Source organism: Macaca nemestrina, chromosome 7 (assembly GCF_043159975.1).
Source record: "Macaca nemestrina isolate mMacNem1 chromosome 7, mMacNem.hap1, whole genome shotgun sequence".
NCBI lineage: Eukaryota > Metazoa > Chordata > Mammalia > Primates > Cercopithecidae > Macaca > Macaca nemestrina.
The window spans coordinates 160902890-160927432 of record NC_092131.1 but is presented as its reverse complement, the minus strand read 5'-3'; the positions used below and the strand labels follow the sequence as shown (position 1 = coordinate 160927432).

Below are 24543 nucleotides of genomic sequence, written 5' to 3'. Positions count from 1 at the left end.
GGCTGGATTGCAATGGCGAGATCTCGGCTCACCACAACCTCTGCCTCCCGGGTTCAAGTGATTCTCCTGCCTCAGCCTCCTGTGTAGCTGGGATTACAGGCATGCACCACCACACCCAGCTAATGTTGTATTTTCAGTGGAGACGGAGTTTCTCAATGTTGGTCAGGCTGGTCTCAAACTTCAGACCTCAGGTGATCCGCCTGCCTCGGCCTCCCAAAATGCTGTGATTACAGGCATGAGCCACAGCACCCAGCCTTACCCTGTTTTAAGAGTGTGATCTTTCTCATTCCTTTTCTCTTACTCTCTATACTCAAACCTGGAAAATACTGTACATGCTCATCACTTCAAGGGCCATTTACATCTCCCAATCTCTCTAGCTCGATCTTTCTCCTCTATATTCACATATATCTAACTGTCTAGTAGACACATCCATGTAGGAATTCCAAATGTATTCTAAACGAGAAACATATAAAATTCAACTATGAAATCACAGTTCTTCAAACTATCCTCTCAATATATTCTCTCTGTAAATGGCACCAACTTCCAAACAGATGCCCAAGTCAGAAACCTGGGAGTCAGCCAAGATTCCTTTCTACACTTTACCATCCATATTCAATTGGTCATTTGGTTCATTCTGCTTCCTAAAATCCCATATTTGTTTTTTGTTTTTTTTTTTTTTTTGAGACAGAGTCTCGCTCTGTCGCCCAGGCTGGAGTGCAGTGGCCACATCTCAGCTCACTGCAAGCTCCGCCTCCCGGGTCTACGCCATTCTCCTGCCTCAGCCTCCCGAGTAGCTGGGACTACAGGCACCCGCCACCTCACCCGGCTAGTTTTTTTGTATTTTTTAGTAGAGACGGGGTTTCACTGTATTAGCCAGGCTGGTCTCGATCTCCTGACCTTGTGATCCGCCCGTCTCGGCCTCCCAAAGTGCTGGGATTACAGGCTTGAGCCACCGCGCCCGGCCAAAATCCCATATTTGTGTATTCCTCTCCATCCTACCAACTGTATCCCACTGTATCCCTCCCAAACTCAAGCATTCACATCTTCCACCTTTATCAATGTGAGAGTTTTCATACAAGCCTTCCTCATATTATTCTTGCTCCTTTTCAATCCATCCTCCTGTTTAAACCAGGACGATCTATCATCTACATTTCTGGTTGCAGTGAGCTGAGATCACATCACTGCACTCCAGCCTGGGCGAAAACAGTGAAACTCTGTTTCAAATATATATATATATAAATGTAGATTATATATATATAATCAAGATTATATAAATATATATATATAAAAATCTACATTTCTGATCATCTCAGTTCCTCGTTCATAACTGGCACTCACTCTGCCAGTTGAGTTGTTCCTGCTAACTAGAGTTCTGCCACAGCCCTCGATCCTATTTCCAAGCGTAGTTTTTTAGCCTTCTAGTCAGTTCTGTGAGCCACTCAGTTTTCCAGCAAATTCCCTTCTTGTTTATATTATCCAAGTAATCTAGTTTGGTTCTGTGTCCCCACTCAGATATCGAGCTAAATTGTGATCCCCAGTGTTGGAGGAGGGGCCTGGTGGGAGGTGATTGGATCACGGGGTTGTTTATAATGGTTTAGCACCATCCCCCTAGTGCTGTCTTGTGATAGAGTTCTCCCGAGATCTGTTTTTTTGAAAGTGTATAGCACTTCCCCTTTTGCTCTCTTCCTCCTGCTCCAGCAACATAAGACGCGCTTGCTTCTCTTTTGCCTTCCACCAGGATTGTAAGTTTCCTGAGGCCTCTCAAGAAACAGAGGTCTGTACAGCCTGTACAAGCCTGCACAGTCTTGGCTGGCTCCCGGGTTTCTGACTTGGGCATCTGTTTGGAAGTTGGTACCATTTACAGAGAGAATACATTTAGTTTGAAGCATGATGATTTAATAATGATAATTTATAAAGAAAAGAGATTTAATTGGCTACAGGCAGCCAATTACTCAGTCTCAGGTATGTCTTTTTTTTTCTTGAGATGGAGTCTTGCTCCTTCACCCAGGCTGGAGTGCTGTGGTGCAATCTCAGTTCACTGCAACCTCCACCTCCTGGATTCAAGCAGTTATTCTGCCTCAGCCTCCCAAGTAGCTGTGACTCCAGGCGTGTGCTACCATGCCTGACTAATTTTTGTATTTTTAGTAAAGATGAGGTTTCACCATGTTGGCCAGGTCGGTCTCAAACTCCTGACCTCAGGTGATCTGCCCACCTTGCCTTCCCAAAGTGCTGGGATTACAGGCGTAAGCCACCACACCCGGCCCAGGTATGTCTTTATAGCAGTGTGAGAACAGTGTGAGAATGGACTAATACACTCAGTCAGTTTTGCTTCTGAACAAAAAACTGTAACAGATACATGGACCTTGTCTATTTCCTAGCCTTCTCTCTCACTATCATACCCTATATTTTTTCCCCTCTTTCAGTGGTGAAATCCTTATAGTTCTCTTACTCAAAGTGCACCCTTTCTTCTGAAGAAAGCTTTTGACACAGATCTCAGTTCCAGGACAAGTGCTATGTCCTCTCCAAGGCTCCTCTGCCTTCCCCAACGTGTACAATGCACCAGTACACTTTGAACATAACTATTATGTCAGTTATAATTTTTTGTACATATCGCCCACGCTCGAAGTTCTTTGAGAGTAGGGATTGCGTGTTTTTTTCTCTGATTCCCCAATCTCGTCCAGTGCCTGGCTTCAAAAAGTTCCTCCAAAATGTTTGCTAATGAAAGCACAAAACAAATGAAGCCTGCCAGGTGCGGTAGCTCACACCTGTAATCCCAGCACTTTGGGAGGGTAAGGTGGGTGGATCACTTGAGGTCAGGAGTTTGAGACCAGCCTGGCCAATATGGTGAAACCCCGTCTCTACTAAAAATATAAAAATTAGCTGGGCACGGTGGCGAGCACCTTTAATCCCAGCTACTCGGGAGGTTGAGGCAGGAGAATCACCTGAACCCGGTAGGCAGAGGTTGCAGTGAGCCCGGATCGCACGCACCACTGCACTCCAGCGTGGGTGACAGAGCAAGACTCTATCACAAAAAACAAACACACACACAAACAAAAAACAAATGAAGCCTACCATGTGGGACACTGTATAAGGCAGCTTTACCGCCATGGCTCAGTGTTCTCTATTTTAAAGGCAAGTTTGAATACCTACTAGACGTACATGTAATATTTTCATTCATATATTTTTTTCATTTAAGTGGACCTTCTCAGAGGGAAGTGCTGAGGAGGAATTTCCTTTTCTCCACATTGAGATTTTGCTATTTCAATGGCATCCCAACAAGATATACAATAAAAAACTTCTTTCCCTTAATTCCCTCATTCCTGGAACTTGCCATTTTGGCTCTTCCTAAGGAATGTTTTCATTAGAATTTGTTTCCATTACAAAGTTCTTATTTAAAATACTGAGGGTTTAGCCATCAGGTGGCTTTCAAGTTATAAACAATCATGTACTTGGGGAATTGGAGAATTCCAGAATGTGGAAGTGTCTCATCCTAATCATAGAGGCTACTGTTGCAATATGGAGAGATCCACAGCAAGACGCTGAAGTTACTGGCCCTGTGGTTTCTCTGGCTTACGTTGCAATTAAATGCCTTCAATCAATGGTTCCACATCCACTGGTTTACACTGTGGTTCATTTGGGAAAAAGAGGAACAAAAATTTATTTTTTGACCAGGTGCGGTGGCTCACGCTTGTAATCCCAGCACTTTGGGAGGCCAAGGCAGGCAGATCACCTGAGGTCAGAAGTTCAAGCCTGGCCAACATAGTGAAACACTGTCTCTTACTAAAAATACAAAAATTAGCCAGACGTGGTGGTGGGTGCCTATAATCCCAGTTACTTGGGAGACTGAGGCAGAAGAATTGCTTGAACCTGGGAGGCAGAGGTTGCAGTAAGACGAGATTGGGCCACTGCACTCGAGCCCGAATGACAGAAAAAATAATTTTTTTTTTTTTTTTTTTTTTGAGACGGAGTCTCGCTTTGTCGCCCAGGCTGGAGTGCAGTGGCCGGATCTCAGCTCACTGCAAGCTCCGCCTCCCAGGTTCACGCCATTCTCCTGCCTCAGCCTCCCGAGTAGCTGGGACTACAGGCGCCCACCACCTCGCCCGGCTAGTTTTTTTTGTATTTTTAGTAGAGACGGGGTTTCACCATATGAGCCAGGATGGTCTCGATCTCCTGACCTCGTGATCCGCCCGTCTCGGCCTCCCAAAGTGCTGGGATTACAGGCTTGAGCCACCGCGCCCGGCCAAAAAAAAATAATTTTTTAAATTTAAATTTTATTTATTTATTTATTTATTTAGAGACGGAGTCTTACTCTGTCACCCGGGCTGGAGTGCAGTGGCGCGATCTCAGCTCACTGCAAGCTCTGCCTCCCGAGTTCACGCCATTCTGCTGTCTCAGCCTCCTGAGTAGCTGGGACTACAGGTGCCCGCCACCATGTCCGGCTAATTTTTTGTATTTTTAGTAGAGACGGGGTTTCACCATGCTAGCCAGGATGATCTCGATCTCCTGACCTCGTGATCCACATGCCTCGGCCTCCCAAAGTGCTAGGATTACAGGTGTGAGCCACTGCACCCAGCCAACTTTTTAATTTTTAAATTTTGGATTCAGGGGGGTACATGTATAGGTTTGTTACCCGTTATATTACATAATGGTGAGATTTGGGCTTCTATTGTACCCAACAGGTAATTTTTTTAATCCTTCCTCCCCCATTTTCCCCTTTTGGAGGTCCCAGTGTCTATTATTTCCATCCTTATGTCCATGTCTACCCACTGTTTAGCTCCCATTTTGAGTGAGAACGTATGGTATTTGATTTTCTGTATCTGAGTTATTTCATTTCGGACAATGGTCTCCAGCCCTATCCATGTTGCTCCAGAGGACATTATTTCATTCAGAAAAAGAGCAAAACAAAATTGTATGTATTAAAAGTGGATGATTCTAGGGAACAGGACTGTGTTAGGAAAGGAGGAGCCAAGGGAACATCTATTTTCATTAATAAGCCCTTCTGTATCATTTCTTTTTCTTTCTTTTTTTTTTTTTTTGAGACAGAGTCTCAATCTGTTGCCCAGGCTAGAGTGCAACTGGCATGATCTCAGCTCACTACAACCTCTGCCTCCTGGGTTCAAGCGATTCTCCTGCCTCAGCCTCCCGATTAGCTGGGATTACAGGCACCCACCACCACGCCCAACTAATTTTTGCATTTTTAGTAGACAAGGGGTTTCACCATATTGGTCAGACTGGTCTCAAACTCTTGACCTCAGGTGATCTGTCCTCTTCGGCCTCCCAAAGTGCTGAGATTACAGGCGTGAGCCACCGCGCTCAGCCTCCGTTTCTTTTATAATCATGTGAATGTATTACTGCTTCCTTTAAAATTATGTTTGAATTTTATCCAACTATAAGAGCAACACATATTTGCTCCTTCTGTTCATTGACATCATTTAACAAAAATGTTGTAGCCCTAATGGTTATTTTCCTGACACCCACTAGACCAGCAGCTTCCAAATGTTTTAAAATTAATTTTCTGAGGCATAATTTACATACAATAAAAAGCACCAATTTTAAGTATATTGTTCAGTGAGTTTCAACAAATATATACATCAGTGTAACTACCAGCATAATCAAGATGTAGAACACTCGTATCACCTGAGAAGGTTCCCATGTCCCCTTGCTACCAGAAAGGGGTCCCAATACAGACACCAAGAAAGGGTTCTTGGACTTTGTGTGAAAAAGAATTTGGGGCAAGTCCATACAGTAAAGTGAAAGCAAGTTTATTAAGAAAGTAAAGGAATAAAAGAATGGCTATTCCATAGGCAGAGCAGCCCCGAGGGTTGCTGGCTACTTTTACAGTTATTTGATGCTATGCATTATCCTTTTTATATATTTCAAGATGTTATTTTAAAATATTTTGTTGATAAATTTGGAGCGGTGGTTCATGACTGTAATCCTAGCACTTTGGGAGGCTGAGGCAGCTGGATCGCTTGAGCGCAGGAGTTTGAGACCAGCCTAGGCAACATGGGAAACCCTGTCTCTTTTTTTTTTTTTTTTTTTTTTTTTTTTGAGACGGAGTCTCGCTCTGTCACCCAGACTGGAGTGCAGTGGCCGGATCTCAGCTCACTGCAAGCTCCGCCTCCCGGGTTCACGCCATTCTCCTGCCTCAGCCTCCCGAGTAGCTGGGACTACAGGCGCCTGCCACCTCGCCCGGCTAAGTTTTTTTTGTATTTTTAGTAGAGACGGGGTTTCACCGTGTTACCCAGGATGGTCTCGATCTCCTGACCTCGTGATCCGCCCGTCTCGGCCTCCCAAAGTGCTGGGATTACAGGCTTGAGCCACCGCACCCGGCCAAGGGAAACCCTGTCTCTACAAAAAATAGAAAAATTAGCTGGGCCTCGTGGTGTGCACCTGTAGTCCCAGCTACTCAGGAGGATGATATGGGAGGATCAACTGAGCCCAGGGAGGTCGAGGCTGTAGTAAGCTGTGATCACACCACTGCACTCCATTGCGACAAAGTGAGACCCTATCTCAAAAAAAAAAAAAAAAAAATTGCATCTATATTAATGAGAGATATCGATCTACAGTTTTCTTGCAATGTGGTTGTCTGGTTTTGATATCTGGGTAATGCTGTCCTCATAAACTGAGTCAGGAAATGCATCCCCTTTATTTCCTGGAAGGATTGGTCTTTTTTGGTAATTTTTTGTAAAAACATGTAATTTCTTTTTGAAACGGGGTCTCGCTCTGTCACCCAGGCTGGAGTGCAGTGGCACCATCTCGGCTCACAGCAATCTGCCTCCTGGGCTCCAGTGATCCTCCTGCCTCAGCCTCTGGAGTAGCTGGGACCACAGGTGCGTGCCACCACGTCCAGCTAATTTTTTTATATTTTTGGTGGAGATGGGGTTTTGCCATGTTGCCCAGCTGGTGTCGAACTGCTGAGCTTAAGCAATCTGCCTGACTTGGCCTCCGAAAATGCTGGGATTATAGGCATGAGGCACCATGCCCGGCCAGGATTGGTATTATTTAACTTAAATGTGTGATGGAAATTCACTGGTGAAACTATCTGGGTACAAAGTTTTCTTTTTGGGAAGGTCTTACATGATGAATTCAATTTCTTTAATTGATTTAGGACCATTCAGGTTTTCTATTTCTTCATTAATTTTTATTGATGCATAATAGATGCATATAATTTTGGAGAACATGCTATTTTAATATATTCATATAATTTGTAAAGATCAAGTTAGTGTAGCTGGATATCCATCACTTTAAATATGTTTATTTTCTTTATGCTAGAACCATTTGAATTATTGTCTTCTAGCTATTTTGAAAGGTACAATAGATTATTGCAAACTATAGTCACCCTACTGATGACCGTCTTATTTCTCCTATCAATCGTATATTTATACCCATTTATTTTATTTTATTTTTTATTTTTTGAGATGGAGTTTCACTCTTGTCATCCAGGCTGTAGTGCAATGGCATGATCTCTGCTCACTGTGACCTCCGCCTCCAGGTTCAAGCAATTATCCTCCCTCAACTTCCCGAGTAGCTGGGATTACAGGCACTTGCCACCACACCCAGCTAATTTTTGTATTTTTATTTTTTTAATTTTTATTTTTTTTCAAGACGGAGTCTCGCTCTGTCGCCCAGGCTGCAGTGCAGCGGCGCAGTCTCAGCTCACTGCAACCTCCACCTCCTGGGTTCAAGCAATTTTCCTGCCTCAGTCTTTTGAGTAGCAAGGATTACAGGCACACACTACCAGGCCTGCCTGGCTAATTTTTTGATTTTTAGTAGAGACGGGGTTTCACCATGTTGGTCAGGATGGTTTTGATTTCCTGCCCAGCCTGTATTTTTTTTTCCCCCCTCCGAGACGGAGTTTCATCTGTTGCCCAGGCTGGAAGTGCAGTGGCGCGATTTTGGCTCACTGCAACCTCCACCTCCCGGATTCAAGCGATTCTCCTGCCTCAGCCTCCCGAGTGGCTGGGATTACAGACATGCACCACCACGCCTAGCTAATTTTTGTATTTTTAGTAGAGACAGGGTTTCACCACGTTGGCCAGGCTGGTCTCACACTCCTGACCTCAAGCAATCCACCCACCTTGACCTCCCAAAGTGCTGGGATTACAGGCCTGAGCCACCGCGCCCAGCTATTATTTGTACCCATTAATCGACGTCCCTTTATCCTACCCTTTCCCTTCTTTTTTTTTTTTCTCCAAGACAGAGTCTCCCTCTGTCACCTAGGCTAAAGTGCAGTGGTGAGATCTTGGCTCACTGCAACCTCTGCTTCCTGGGTTGAAGTGATTCTCCTGCCTCAGCTTCCCAAGTAGCTGGGATTACAGGCATGTGCCACCACACCCGGCTAATTTTTGTATTTTTAGTAGAGATGGGGTTTCACCATATTGGCCAGGCTGGTCTCGAATTCCTAACCTCAAGTGATCCACCCACCTTGACCTCCCAAAGTGCTAGGATTTACAGGTGTGAGCCACCACGCCCAGCCCCCTACCCTTTCTTCTTGAATCAGTTTTAGTAATTTGTGATTTTCAGTGAATTTGTCCATAAAACTAAGTTGTTCAACTTATGGGCATAGATAGCACTGTCTGTAGTATTCCTTTATCCTTTAAACATATGTAGAATCTAAAATGATAGCCCCTCTTTCATTCTTTGTTGTTGTTGCTCTTTCATTCTTCTTTTTTCTTTTTTTTTTTTGACACACAGTCTTGCTATGTCACCCAGGCTGGAGTGCAGTGGCACGAGCTCAGCTTACACTGCACCCACTGCCTCCTCGGTTCAAGCAATTCTCCTGCCCCAGCCTTGTGAGTAGCTGGGATTACAGGTGTGTGCCAGCATGCCTGGTTAATTTTTGTATTTTCAGTAGAGACAGGGTTTCACCATGTTGGCCAGGCTGGTCTCAAACTCCTGACCTCAAGTGATCCACCCGCCGTGGCCTCCCAAAGTGCTGGGATTACAAGTGTGACTCACCTCACCCTGCCCAGCTCTGAAGACATTTCAAAGTAACCTTTTATAATGAGTATGTTAACTTTTTTAGAGTTTCTATGATTAAGATATATATTATATGGCAGGGAGCAGTGGCTCACGCCTATAATTCCAGCACTTTGGGAGGCCGAGGCGGGTGAATCACCTGAGGTCTGGAGTTTGAGACCAGCCTGACCAACACTGAGAAACTCTGTCTCTACTAAAAATACAAAATTAGCCAGGTGGGGTGGCGCTTGCCTGTAATACCAGCTACTTGGGAGGCTGAGGTAGGAGAATCACTTGAACCCAGGAGGCGGAGGTTGTAGTGAACTGAGATCACACCATTGCACTCCAGCCTGGGCAACAAGAGCGAAACTCCATCTCAAAAAAAATAAAATATAAAATAAAGATATACATAATATTATCCTTAGAGATTAGGAACATTTATCAGAATTCACATGTTCCTAATAGTTATGTTCTCATTAATTTTCACTGCATCCAATTCAGGTAATTTACCCAAAAAATGACAAGAAGCCTTTAAGATTTCTGGGTAAAGGCTGGGCACGGTGGCTCACACCTATAATCCTAGCACTTTTGGAGGCTGAGGTGGGCGGATCACCAGAGGTCAGGAGTTCAAGACCAGCCTGACCAACATGGAGAAACCTCGACTCTACTAAAAATACAAAATTAGTGTGGTGGCACATGCCTGTAATCCCAGCTACTCAGGAGGCTGAGGCAGGAGAATCACTTGAACCTGGGAGGCAGAGGTACTGGTGAGCCGAGATCGTACCATTGCACTCCAGCCTGGGCAACAGGAGTGAAACTCTGTCTAAAAAAAAAAAAGGCCGGGCGCGGTGGCTCAAGCCTGTAATCCCAGCACTTTGGGAGGCCGAGGCGGGCGGATCACAAGGTCAGGAGATCGAGACCATCCTGGCTAACACAATGAAACCCCGTCTCCACTAAAAATACAAAAAAAAAAAAAAAAATTAGCCGGGCGTGGTGGCGGCGCTTGTAGTCCCAGCTACTCGGGAGGCTGAGGCAGGAGAATGGCGGGAACCCGGGAGGCGGAGCTTGCAGTGAGCCGAGATCGCGCCACTGCACTCCAGCCTGGGCGACAGAGCGAGACTCCGCCTCAAAAAAAAAAAAAAAAAAAAAGAGAGAGGTTTCTGGGCAAAGAAGTTTGAATTTTTTTTTTTTTTTTTGAGACGGAGTCTCGCTGTGTCTCCCAGGCTGGAGTGCAGTGGCGTGATCTCGGCTCACTGCAAGCTCCGCCTCCCGGGTTCACGCCATTCTCCTGCCTCAGCCTCCCAAGTAGCTGAGACTACAGGCGCCCGCCACCACGCCCGGCTAGTTTTTTGTATTTTTAGTAGAGACGGGGTTTCACCATGTTAGCCAGGATAGTCTCGATCTCCTGACCTCGTGATCCACCCGCCTCGGCCTCCCAAAGTGCTGGGATTACAGGCTTGAGCCACCGCGCCCGGCCTTTTTTTTTTTTTTTTTTTTTAAGACAGAGACTCGCTCTGTCGCCAGGCTGTATTACAGTGGCATGATCTCGGCTCACTGCAACTTCTTTTTTTTTTTTTGAGACGGAGTCTCGCTGTGTCGCCCAGGCTGGACTGGAGTGCAGTGGCCGGATCTCAGCTCACTGCAAGCTCTGCCTCCCGGGTTTTTACGCCATTCTCCTGCCTCAGCCTCCCGAGTAGCCGGGACTACAGGCGCCCGCCACCTCGCCCGGCTAGTTTTTTGTATTTTTTTTTTAGTAGAGACGGGGTTTCACCGTGTTAGCCAGGATGGTCTCGAACTCCTGACCTCGTGATCCGCCCGTCTCGGCCTCCCAAAGTGCTGGGATTACAGGCTTGAGCCACCGCGCCTGGCCTCACTGCAACTTCTGACTCCCTGGTTCAAGCGATTCTCGTGCCTCAGCCTCCCAAGTAGCTGGGATTACAGGCACGCGCCACCATACCCAGCTAATTTTTGTATTTTTAGTATAGACGAGGTTTCACCATATTGGCCAGACTGGTCTCAATCTCCTGACATTGTGATCCACCCGCCTCAGCCTCCCAAAGTACTAGGATTATAGGCCTGAGCTACCGCGCCAGCCAAGAAGTTTGAATTTTTAAAGTTAGAAGTATGCCATGCCTCTCAAGAGAAAAATCTCATGCTCTTGACTGGGCATTGTGGCTCACGCCTGTAATCCCAGCAGTTTGGGAGGCTGAGGTGAGTAGATCGCTTGAGGTCAGGAGTTTGAGACCAGACTGGCTAACATGGTGAAGTCCTATCTCTACCAAAACTACAAAAACTCTCTGGGTGTGGTGGCGCATGCCTATAATCCCAGCTACTCAGGAGGCTGAGGAGGGAGAATTGCTTCAATCTAGGAGGTAGAGGTTGCAGTGAGCCAAGATTGTTACTGCACTCCTGCCTGGGTGACAGAGGCCTTGCCACAAAAAAAAAAAAAAAAAAAAGAAAGAAAGAAAAAAGAAAAAAATCTCATGCTTTCAATGGTGATTATTACAAAAATTAGAGGTGGCAACATAATTGGTTAATGCTTTTAGAAAGCAACTTAGCAAGATCTGTAATAAACAAAAACAATTGTTAAAAACAAACTTTGATTTGCAAGTTCTAATATTGGATTTTCATTCTAACAAAATGATCCAAGATATGGAAAAAGCTTTATGCATGAAATCATTGGAAACAACCTGAACATACCCAAATAGTTAAATAAGCCATACTGTATCTTCTTAGGAATATTATGCAGTCATTAAAAATCTTTAGTTTGTGTAACAGCACAGGAAGGCATGCATGAGGCAGGAAAAATACACATGTATGATTACAACTATGTAGTGGGAAAAATGTCCTATCCATAGAGGCTGGAATTAACAAATATGTCAGCTGCTTTTTCCATTGGGTTAGAAAAATAAGTACATTTTTCTCTATTTTCCTGTATTTTTCAAATTCTATTTTATTGGGGTTTTTTTGTTGTTGTTTTTTTTGAGGCGGAGTCTTGCTCTGTCGCCCATGCTGGAGTGCAGTGACGCAATCTCAGCTCACTGCAAGCTCCGCCTCCCGAGTTCCCACCATTCTCCTGCCTCAGCCTCCTGAGTAGCTGGGACTACAGGCGCCTGCCACCGCGCCCCGCTAATTTTTTTTGTATTTTTAGTAGAGACGGGGTTTCACCGTGGTCTCGATCTCCTGACCTTGTGATCCGCCCGCCTCGGCCTCCCAAAGTGCTGGGATTACAGGTGTGAGCCACCGCGCCCAGCCTCTATTTTATTTTATTGCTTTTTTAGACACAGGATCTTGCCCTGTTGCCCAGGTTAGAGTGCAGTGTTGTGATCCTAGCTCACGAGGCTCAAGCAATCTTCCCACCTTGGCCTCCCAAAGAGCTAGGATTGTAAGCATAAGCCACCATGCCCAGCCAGTTTCCAAATTCTATTGAATAGCATATTAATTTTAAAATGAAATATCTAGGCCAGGTGCAGCAGCTCACGCCTGTAATCCTAGCACTTTGGGAGGCAAAGGCAGGCGGATCACATGAGGTCAGGAGTTTGAGACTAGCCTGGCCCACATGGTAAAACCCTGTCTCGGAGAATGGTGTAAACCCGGGAGGCGGAGCTTGCAGTGAGCTAAGATCCGACCACTGCACTCCAGCCCGGGCAACAGAGCCAGACTCCGTCTCAAAAAAAAAAAAAAAAAAAAAAAAAACCCTGTCTCTACTAAAAGTACAAAAATTAGCCATGTGTGTTGGTGCACACCTGTAATCCCAGCTACTCAGGAGGCTGAGGCAATATAATAGCTTGAACCTGAGAGGTGGAGGTTGCAGTGAGCCAAGATCACCCCACTGCACTGTGACCCAAGTGACAGAGCAAAATTCTGTCTCAAAAAGAAAGAGAGAGAGAGAGAGAGAGAGAGAGAGAGAGAGAGAGAGAGAGAGAGAGAAAGGAAGGAAGGAAAGGAAGGAAGGAAGGAAGGAAGGAAGGAAGGAAGGAAGGAAGGAAGGAAGGAAGGAAGGAAGGAAGGAAGGGAGGGAGGGAGGGAGGGAGGGAGGGAGGGAGGGAGGGAGGGAGGGAGGAAGGAAGGAAGGAAGGAAAGGAAGGAAGGAAAGGAAAGGAAGGAGGGAGGGAAGGAGGGAAGGAAGGAAGGAAGGAAGGAAAGAGGGAAGGAGGGAAGGAAGAAAGGAAGGAAGGAAGGAAGGAAGGAAGGAAGGAAGGAAGGGAGGGAGGGAGGGAGGGAGGGAGGGAGGGAGGGAGGGAGGGAGGAAGGAAGGAAGGAAGGAAAGGAAGGAAGGAAAGGAAAGGAAGGAGGGAGGGAAGGAGGGAAGGAAGGAAGGAAGGAAGGAAAGAGGGAAGGAGGGAAGGAAGGAAGGAAGGAAGGAAGGAAGGAAGGAAGGAAGGAAGGAAGGAAGGAAGGATCTAATATATCTGGCCAGGTGCAGTGGCTCACACCTGTAATCTCAGCACTTTGGGAGGCCAAAGCCGAGGCTGGTGGTTCACCTGAGGTCAAGAGTTCAAGACCAGCCTGGTCAACATGGCAAAACCCCATCTCTACTAAAAATACAAAAATTAGTCGGGTCTGGTGGTACACGCCTGTAGTCCCAGCTACTCAGGAGGCTGAGGTGGGAGGATCACTTGAGCTTGGGAGGTGGAGGTTGCAGTGAACCGAGATTATGCCACTGCACTCCAGCCTGGGTGTCAGAGTGCGACCCTGTCTCAAAAAAAAATACAAATAAAATAAATAAAAAACAAAATAGTGAAATGTTGGCTGTTACGATTTAAAATAAAAAAAATACATAATATAAAAAGCACAATAGAAAAATGCATAATATCAAATGATGAACCATCAAAACAGAAAAATACATATCAAAAGCACAACAATTGTATTTACAGTATAATTGTAATTGTGTTTAAAGTGTGTGTGTGTACGGTGTGAGAGAGAGAGGAAAGAAAAATATCAAAGTGCCAGGAAGGATCGTATAAAGTAGGGTTGTAGTTATTTTTTCTCTTATTTTCTAAATTTTCTGTAAGTTATTTGTGTTGCTTTTAAAATAAATATCTTTTTGACAAATTACTCATAGGGAGTCAATTGCACCCAGGCATCCCGGTTTACCCGAGGCCTCATCTCAGCTTGCTGCTGGGCGTGCCTTGTCTCAAAATGATAAGATGCCTATAGGGAATTAAAGTTCTATTGTGCCATAACCTATCAAGCTCTTAGGGGCAAAGCCGCTGCAGTGACTTTTCATACTATAGTTGAAAGAACGCGGCTGGGCGCGGTGGCTCAAGCCTGTAATCCCAGCACTTTGGGAGGCCGAGACAGGCAGATCATGAGGTCGGAGATCGAGACCATCCTGGCTAACACGGTGAAACCCCGTCTCTACTAAAAAATACAAAAAACAAACTAGCCGGGCGAGGTGGCGGGCGCCTGTAGTCCCAGTTACTCGGGAGACTGAGGCAGGAGAATGGCGGGAACCCGGGAGGTGGAGCTTGCAGTGAGCTGAGATCTGGCCACTGCACTCCAGCCTGGGCGACAGAGCGAGACTCCGTCTCAAAAAAAAAAAAGAACGCCTGAATGGAACAAGAAGCCAAGAAACACTGGTTCCGTTTTCAGTTCTGCATTTTTGACCAGGGTGGTCATTTAACCTCCTTTCCTTTTTCGGATACTAAAAGGGTCAGATTACTTGTGAGTCTCTAATTATAGGTTATGTATAGAAAAGTCAGCCGAGTAGAGGAGATAAAGAAAATTAGTGGTAGACTAGAGCAAGACTCCAAGAGTCTGGGAAGCATGGGTTATGATCTCTCAGACTAGGAAAATACAGAGTAAGTAAAGAACTCAACAATGGGTCGAGACAAAAGTGCAGGGTTTCCCAAAAGGTAGACAAGAAATCTGGGTAATGGGGCAGGGCACTAGCAACAGGTCTTGCGTTAACAGGAATTTTTTTAGACTCTATCTAGCAAAGAACAGAAATTCATGGTAAATTCATAGAATTTGGGTAGGCACTCCAGGCTGGGATTAACATGTAGAGAAAAATGCTGTTTTGGGTATAGATGAGTGTTTCACTTGAGAGAATACTGTAACGAAGCCCAAAAGGCTCATTTAGTTTGGGGAGTCAGTAGTTCTCAAACACACTGTCCAGTATAACTTTTTTTCCTTTTTTTTTTTTTTTTTTAGACGTTATCTCGCTCTGTCGCCCAGGCTGGAGTCCAGTGGTGCGATCTTGGCTCACTGCAACCTCCACCTCCTGGGTTCTAGCGATTCTCCCGCCTCAGCCTCCTGAAAAGCTGGGACTACAAGTGCGTGCCACCACGCTTGGTTTTTTTTTTTTTTTTTTAGATGGAGCCTCGCTCTTGTCACCCAGGTTGGAGTGCAGTGGCATGATCTTAGCTCACTGCAACCTCCACCTTCCTGGTTCATATGATTCTCTCACTTCAGCTTCCTGAGTAGTTGGGATTACAGGTGCCTGCCAGCATACCTGGCTAATTTTTGTATTTTTAGTAGACAGAGGGATTCACCACGTTGGCCAGTCTGGTGTCAAAGTCCTGACCTCGATTGATCTGCCTGCCTCGCCTCCCAAAGTTCTGGGATTACAGACGTGAGCCACTGCGCCTGGCTTTTTTTTTTTTCCGATAAGAGTCTCACTCTGTTGCCCAGGCTGTAGTGCAGTGGTGCCATGTCAGCTCAGTGCAACCTCCACCTCCCAGGTTCAAGTGATTCTCCTGCCTCAGCCTCCTAAGTAACTGGGATTACTTGTGTGCTATCACACCTGGCTACTTTTTGTATTTTTTGTAGAGACAGAGTTTCACCATGTTGGCCAGGCTGGTCTCCAACTCCTGACCTCAGGTGATTCATCTTCCTCAGCCTCCCAAAGTGCTGGGATTACAGGCATGAGCCACCACGCTGGGCCGGAAAAATCCTTTTTATAACATGAGGGGTACTACGTTGTACTTTCTTTTTTTTTTTTTTTTCTTTTTTGAGATGGAGTTTCGTTCTGTCGCTCAGGCTGGAGTGCAGTGGCGCGATCTCAGCTCACTGCAACCTCTGCCTCCTGGGTTCAAGCAATTCTTCTGCCTCAGGCTGGAATTACAAGGCGCTGGAATTACAGGCGCATGCCACCACGCCTGGCTAATTTTTGTATTTTTAGTAAAGACAGTGTTTCACCATCTTGGCCAGGCTGGTCTCAAACTCCTGACCTCGTGATCCACCCGCCTCGGCCTCCCAGAGTGCTGGGATTACAGGTGTGAGTCACCGTGCCCACCCTGAGGGGTACTACATTGTACCTTTTTTTCCATTTTTTTTTTTTTTACATTGTACTTTATAGCATGTATGTATATATGTTATGAGTAGCAACTGAATGATCTTGTGGCTCACCTGAGGTCAGGAGTTCAAGACCAGCAACTGAGTGGTTCTGTTAAGAAGCTAAATGAAGTTCAAAAATTTTACAGGAATCCATGCCTTTTGCAGAGTTAACCTCGATTGACCACATTCTGGGCTCAACCTGGAGATGCATTCACCAGAGATAAACCAGTAACTACTCTGGCCCCAAGTGACTTTCTAAACTAAGTATAAGGTGAGACAAGGCAACTGCAGGGCTGAACCGACTGCCCTTAGGCCTGCCTTAATCTTAAACTCAGATTAGATCTGGGTTCCGGAGTTTGGGAAGGCATAGCAATTCTCTCAGTGGCACACAGAATCAACCAGTGCAGACAAGGATGCTCCTGAGCTTACATTGTTCCTAAGCGCAAAAAGAGTAAGAGTCGAATCACAGATTTATAAACTGGACTCTGGACCTAGAAATCCAGACATTTCTTTCCACCCTGACCCAATTAAGAAAAGTGAGAGATTGTTCTTTTTAAGTAGAATATGCCAAAACAGGTTTATTGGTTATTTTACACAAAAGAACGTGAGCAATTTGCAAGCATTCAATACTTTAAAAGGCTCAATACAAGCTGCCTTCCTTTCAACCTAAGAAAGTATACTAACTCCAGGCAAACAGAATGGAGTCAGATTTCAAGTTTATACAACAGACAGACTAAAAAGAAACCCAGGGTTCCTGCTTTGTTAGGAAAATGGACAAAACCAGCTAAAAGTAAAGGAAATAAAAACAAATTAAAATAAAGATATTGGCTGGGCACGGTGACTCATACCTGTAATCCCAGCAATTTGGAAGGCCAAGGCGGGTGGACCACGAGGTCAGTCAGGAGTTCGAGACCAGCCTGGCCAACATGGTGAAACCCTGTCTCTACTAAAAATACAAAAATTAGCCGGGCGTGGTGGTGGGCACCTGCAATCCCAGCTACTCGGGGGGCTGAGGCAGGAGAATCGCTTGAACCCGGGAGGTGGAGGTTGCAGTGAGCAGAGATCATACCACTGCACTCCAGCCTGGGCGACGGAGCGAGACTCCATCAAAAAATAAATAAATAAAACAAAAATTAAATTATTGATTCCTATAATATTAACTATTTGCCTAAGAGACAGACAAAACATACAACATTCAAACATAAAGTTAATAACATATTTTAGAAAGGAAAAAAGTGGCTACTCCAGGCACACTGCCTATGGTGTAGCCCTGCTCCACAAGGAGCGGTAAAAAAAATAAATAAATAAAACCAATAAATAAATAAAAAAGAAAAAAAGTACTGGTAAAATTATCAGGTACCAATTTTTAAAATGGATCATTAATAGTTTTACCAGCTCCCTTCAGAGGAATCTGCAAGTCAAGAAGCAAAACAAAATTTGAAAATGATGGCGTCTTCCTGACACTAAGCCCAAGATTTTTCCTTTCTTCAAATCCTCTAAACCCAAATTATGAGAAATAATGCACTCTGGTCACTGAGAACATTTCTACACAGTGACATAATCAGAAATTATACTTCTTCCATCATTTAACTTATTCATTCTCATTCTCTGCATACCTGGAACACAGGAGTAAGCAAGAGGATATAATTTTCCCCTGTGACTGAAGCATTACTACATTTACAACATGAGGAACGTGGGCACTGTGGAAGGCCCTGATGGCAAAGGAAATATGCCACCTGCATGGCCTTAAGAACAAACTGCACATCTCTAAGGCAGAGTTAGAAAAGGATTTATCCAGGAATCGATCTTCTCCAAGGCTGGACAAGGAGGGAGTGTGGAAAGCACAGCATTTTTTATAGGATAAAAGGTGTCACTTGGAGACATTCTGGTTTCCTGAGAAAAGGAAGACATTGAAACAGCCTGTTTTGTGCATTTTAAATCTTCCTTGTTTTCCACCATCAATAACTGTTCTATCTCCTCTTTCAAAGATAAACTTGCCTGCAACTCATGTTTGGGTGTCATAAAGTGTTCTTTCTGAGTTATTCTCTGGTCCTCTGACCCCTTTGACTCAGAGCAAATGAGTTTGTTACTGGAATCCTCACTGGTTTCCCCTTCCTCTATGGGAGGCAGATGCTGAGGCTTTGTAGCTTGTTTATTCAAAGATTCTTCTTTCAGTAAATTCACATCCCCATGAAGGTCTTGAGATGTAAAACTTGGAGCTTTATCTATCCTAAAATTTTTACCAAATAAGAAGCCTTTGACTTTCTCCTCTTTCTCTGCTCTCTCTATCACTAATTTCTTTGGCTGTAGCACTGTCCTTATTAGGAGCCCCTGTGCATTCACCCTGTATTCTCTTGCAGCTTTCTCCCTGCGCTGCTTCTGGAAGTCCTTGAGTTGAAGCAGTTCCTCTGGCAGCTCCATACATGTAGGCTAAGAAGAGAAAGCAAACACAAGTTTATTGTAACTAAACTTCTGAATTTGGTACTTAAAATCACTTTTTTTTTTTTTTTTTTTTTTTTGAGACAGAGTGTCCCTCTGTCACCAGGCTGGAGTGCAGTGGGGCGATCTCAGCTCACTGCAACCTCTGATTCCCTGGTTCAAGCAGTTCTCCTGCCTTAGCTTCTCAAGTAGCTGGGATTAGAGGCATGCGCCACCCTGCCCAGGTAATTTTTTTTTTTTTTTTTTTGAGACAGAGTCTCCCTCTGTTGCCCAGGCTGAAGTGCAGTGGTGTGATCTGGGCTCACTGCAAGATACGCCTCCTGGGTTCAGGCCATTCTCCTGCCTCAGCCTCACAAGTAGCTGGGACTACAGGCGCCTGCTACCACGCCCAGCTAATTTTTTTTTTTGTTTTAATAGAGACGGGGTTTCACTGCATTAGCCAGGATGGTCTTGATCTCCTGACCCCGTGATCACCTGACTCGGCCTCCCAAAGTGCTGGGATTACAGGCGTGAGCCGCTGCACCCAGCCATGCCCAGGTAAATTTTGTATTTTAGTAGAGATGGGGTTTCACCATGTTAGCCAGGATGGTCTCGATCTCCTGACCTCATGATCAGCCGGCCTGCCTTGGCCTCCCAAAATGCTGGAATTATAGTCTTGAGCCACTGCGCCTGGCCTGAAATCACTTCTATTGTACCAAATGGTAATTGGTAAATGAGAGTCTATTCAAATGTGTTCATATAGCACCCTCTGGTGTCTTCAATTATAGTAGTATCATTTTTCCAGTAATTTCAATATTTTGAAAAGGGAATGAATCCATAGGGCTGTGTGTCTGTTTGTGTATGCACGCATGTAAAAACATTATACAGGAAAAGTCAGTCTCCCTTCCAACCTGGCCTCAGCTGCCTTAGCAGGTACATCTTCTTAGAGCAGTTTCTTGTATTATCTCCCAAAGATAGTCTACCTGATCATATACATATATTTTTTTTCATTGGATTACATTTTTATTTTCCTACAAATTTTTTTTTTTTTTTTGTTGAGACGGAGTCTCGCTCTGTCGCCCGGGCTGGAGTGCAGTGGCCGGATCTCAGCTCACTGCAAGCTCCGCCTCCCGGGTTTACGTCATTCTCCTGCCTCAGCCTCCCGTGTAGCTGGGACTACAGGCGCCCGCCACCTCGCCCGGCTAATTTTTTGTATTTTTTTTTTTAGTAGAGACGGGGTTTCACCGTGTTAGCCAGGATGGTCTCGATCTCCTGACCTCGTGATCCGCCCGTCTCGGCCTCCCAAAGTGCTAGGATTACAGGCTTGAGCCACCGCGCCCGGCCTTTCCTACAAATTTTTATTTTGTTAACTCTTTCAGGTTTGGGGGAGTTTTTTGTTTTTGTTTTTTTTTAGACAGGGTCTTGCTCTGTTGCCTAGGCTGGAGTGCAACGGTGCAATCATGGCTCACTGTAACCTCTAACTCCTGGCCTTTAGTGATCCTCTTGCCTCAGCCTCCTGAGTAGCTGGAAGCACAGGTGCATGCCACCACACTTTGCTAATTTTTGTGGGGTTTTTTTTGAGACAAGGCCTTGTTCTGTCACCCAGGCTGAAGTACAGTGGTGTGATCATGGTTTACTGCAATCTCCACCTGCTGGGCTCAACCAATCCTCCCACCTCAGCCTCCGCCACTCAGAGTAGCTGGAACTTCAGGTGTGTGCCACCACGCCTGGCTAATTTTTAATTTTTTTGTAGAGACAGGGTTTCACTACGCTGGCCAGGCTGGTCTTGAACCCCTGGGCTCAAGCGATCCTCCCACCTCAGCCTTCCAAAGTGCTGGGATTATAGGCATAAGCCACCACACCTGGCCTCTGATTATGTTTTTTTAGCTGCTTATATGGATATCAAAAAGCTAGTAATTTTTACATTTGTACCCAGGCACTTTATAAATTGGCTTTTTGTTTGTGGTAGTCTTTTTCAGTTGTTCCTTTTTAGTTTTTAGTTGTATAACTGGCAAGTCATAATTCCGATTCCTTTTTTCGATTTTCATAGCTCACATTTTATTTTCTAATTTCACTGGCTAATAGCTTCAAAAATGCTAAAATAGTGGTGAGAGTCACAATTTTTGTACTATTCCTGATATTAGTGTTCTCAAACAAATATGTAGTCTTCTCTCTTGAGATACTTTCCATATCCATGGGTTCTGCATCCATGGATTCAACCAATTGTAGATTGCAATAGTCAGGAAAAAGTGGTTCACACCTGTAATCCCAGCACTTTGGGAGGCTGAGGTGGGCGGATCACTTGAGGTCAGGAGTTCCAGACCAGCCTGACCAACATGGCCAAATCCCATCTCTACTAAAAATACAAAAATTAGCTGAGTGTGGTAGCACATGCTTGTAATTTCAGCTACTCAGGAGGCTGAGGGAGGAGAATCACTTGAACTCAGGAGGTGGAGGTTGCAATGACCCAGGTTGTACCACTGCACTCCAGCCTGGGTGACAGAGCAAGACTCTGTCTCAAAAAAAAAAAAAAAAAAAAAAAAAAAAAGGATGGCTGCATTTGAAATGATTATGTACAAACTTGTTTTTTCATTTCATTATTCCATAAACAATGCAATATGACAACTATGTACATAGCATTTACATTGTATTAGCTATTATAAGTAATCTAAGAATGATTTAAAGTATAGGGGAAAATATGATAGTGAAAAACGAAAAAATGCTGCTGCACATTTCCATATAACCTATACATATCCTCCCCTATACTTTAAATCATCCTTACATTTCATATAAGGGACATACATTTCATCCATACATTTCTTTTTTTTTTTAGGAGATGGAGTTTTGCTCTTGTCGCCCAGGCTGGAGTACAATGGTGCAATCTTGGCTCACTGCAACCTCCACCTCCTGGGTTCAAGCGATTCTCCTGCCTCAGCCTCCCGAGTAGCTGGAATTACAGGCATGCACCACCATGCCCAGCTAATTTTTGTATTATTAGTAGAGACAGGATTTCACCATGTTGGCCAGTCTGTTTTCAAACTCCCGTGCCCAAGGTATCTGCCTGCCTTGGCCTCCCAAAGTGCTGGGATTACAGGCATGAGCCACCACGCCCGGCTCATCCATATGTTTCATATAATCATCCTTACATTTCACATAAGGGACTTGAGCATCATGGGTTTTGGAATCCATGGGGGATCCTGGAACCAATCCCCCACAGATACTAAGAGATGACTGTATATATTTTATTGGGTTAGAAAAGTTACCATCTATTCCAACTGTGACCAATAATGCATGTAGAATATTACAATTTATAAGATAATCATAAGACTTTCTTGGCTCTACTGAAATGGGCGAGAATCTTGTCACACTGAACCATGCTTACAACTAGAATCCAGTAACACATTAAAAATAATAACATATATAGGGTTCATATAAAAAATGCTAGTATTAGGCCGGGTGCGGTGGCTCACGCCTGTAATCCCAGCACTTTGGGAGGCCGAGACGGGCGGATCACAAGGTCAGGAGATCAAGACCATCCTGGCTAACACGGTGAAAACCCGTCTCTACTAAAAGTACAAAAAAAAAAAAAAAAAAACTAGCCGGGCAGGGTGGCGGGCGCCTGTAGTCCCAGCTACTCGGGAGGCTGAGGCAGGAGAATGGCGCAAACCCAGGAGGCGGAGCTTGTAGTGAGCCGAGTTCGCGCCACTGCACTCCAGCCTGGGTGACAGAGCAAAAGACTCCGTCTCAAAAAAAAAAAAAAAAAAAAAAAAAAAATGCTAGTATTAGGCTGGGCGCAGTGGCTCACGCCTGTAATCCTAGCATCTTTTTTTTTTTTTTGAGACGGAGTCTCGCTCTGTCGCCCAGGCTGGAGTACAGTGGCCGGATCTCAGCTCACTGCAAGCTCCGCCTCCCAGGTTCACGCCATTCTCCTGCCTCAGCCTCCCGAGTAGCTGGGACTACAGGCGCCCGCCACCTCGCCCGGCTAATTTTTTTGTATTTTTTAGTAGAGACGGGGTTTCACTGTGCTAGCCAGGATGGTCTCGATCTCCTGACCTCGTGATCCGCCCGTCTCGGCCTCCCAAAGTGCTGGGATTACAGGTGTGAGCCACCGCGCCCAGCCAATCCTAGCATCTTGGATGGCCAAGGAGGGCAGATCATCTGAGGTCAGGAGTTCGAGACCAGCCTGACCAAAATGGAGAAACCCCGTCTCTACTAAAAATACAAAATTAGCCAGGCGTGGTAGCGCATGCCTGTAATCCCAGCTACTCGGGAGGCTGAGGCAGGAGAATCGCTTGAACCCAGGAGGCGGAGGTTGTAGTGAGCCGCTATCATGCCACTGCACTCCAGCCTGGGCAACAAGAGCGAAACCCCATCTCAAAACAAAGAAAAAAAAAAAGCTATTAAGATTTGATATCAATATTCATAAGTAAGATTGGTTTATAGCGGCAACTGGCAAACTTTTCCTGTAAAGGACAAAACAGCAAATATTTTAGGCTTTGTGAGCCACAGTCTCATATACTACTTCTACTACTTTTTTTTTCAAACAATCGTTTAAAAATGTTAAATTTGTTCTTAGCTCATGAGCTGGAGAAAACAGTCTGCAGGCCAGATTTGGCCAGCAGGCTACAATTTGCCAAATCCTGGTCCATAGTCTCCCTCCCCTCCTCCTCCTCCCTCTCCCTTTCCCTCCTCCTCCCCTCACCCCTCTCTTCCTCCCTCTCCCTCTTCCTCCCCCTCCCCTTCTCTCCCTTCCTCCTCCTCTCCTTCCCTCCACACTCCTCCCCTCCCCTCCCCTCCCCTTCCCTTGCCTCTCATTTATTTTCTTTTCTTTTTCAGACAGAGTCTCTGCTGGTCACCCAGACTGGAGTGCAGCAGCAGAATTTCGGCTCACTGCAGTCCCCACCTCCTGGGTTCAAACGATTCTCCTGCCTCAGTCTCCCAAGTAGCTGGGACTACAGGTGCCTGCCACCATGCCCAGCTAATTTTTGTATTTTTTGTAGAGACGGGGTTTCACCATGTTTGCCAGGCTTATTTCAAACTCTTGACCTCAGGTGATCATCAGCCTTGGCCTCCCAAAGTGCTGGGATTACAGGCGTAAGCCACCATAGCCGGCCCCAGCCCTTTTTTTTTTTGAGACAGTCATTGTTAATATTCATAGTATGCTTGAAAAATGATTGAAATTCTCAGTTTAATAGTTTAAGCTTTTCCTTTTTTTTCTTTTCTTTCTTTTTTTTTTTTTTTTTTTTTGAGACAGAGTCTTGCTCTGTCACCCAGGCTGGAGTACAGTGGTGTGATCTCAGCTCACTGCAACCTCCACCTCCCGGGTTCAAGCTGTTCTCCTGCCTCAGCCTCCTGAGTAGCTGGGATTACAGGCATGTGGCACCACACCTGGTTCATTTTTTGTATTTTTAGTTGAGATGGGATTTCATCATGTTGGCCAGGCTGGTCTCGAACTCCTGACCTCAGACCTATAGTTTTTTTATATCTCTCTGCTGCATAAGAATAAATACGGGTGGCCGGGTGCAGTGGCTCATGCCTGTAATCTCAGCACTTTGGGAGGCCGAGGTGGGTGGATCACAACGTCAGCAGATTGAGACCACAGTGAAACCCCATCTCTACTAAAAAATACAAAAAAAAAAAAAAAAAACTTAGCCAGGCGCAGTGGTGGGCACCTGTAATCCCACCTACTTGGAAGGCTGAGACAGGAGAATGGCTGAACCCGGGAGGCAGAGCTTGCAGTGAGCCAAGATTGTGCCACTGCACTCCAGCCTAGGCAACAGAGCAAGACTCCATCTCAAAAAAAAAAAAAAAGAGAATAAATATGGAGGCCAGGCACAGTGGCTTATGCCTGTAATCCCAGCACTCTGGGAGGCCGAGGCAGGC

At 45.3% G+C, this 24543-nt stretch overlaps 1 protein-coding gene across 6 annotated transcripts in view; it reads right to left on the bottom strand.

The window, feature by feature from the left end:
- Positions 1-16800: 16800 nt before the first annotated feature.
- LOC105492001 (exonuclease 3'-5' domain containing 1) overlaps positions 16801-24543 on the bottom strand; it is a 49893-nt gene continuing 42150 nt past the window's right edge. For all 6 annotated transcript variants that reach the window (XM_011758831.2, XM_011758842.3, XM_071067073.1 and 3 more), the window contains one exon: positions 16801-18672. In XM_011758831.2, coding sequence (XP_011757133.2) covers positions 18010-18672 — 663 coding nt within the window. In that variant the 3' untranslated portion in view covers positions 16801-18009. The remainder of the gene's footprint in view (positions 18673-24543) is intronic.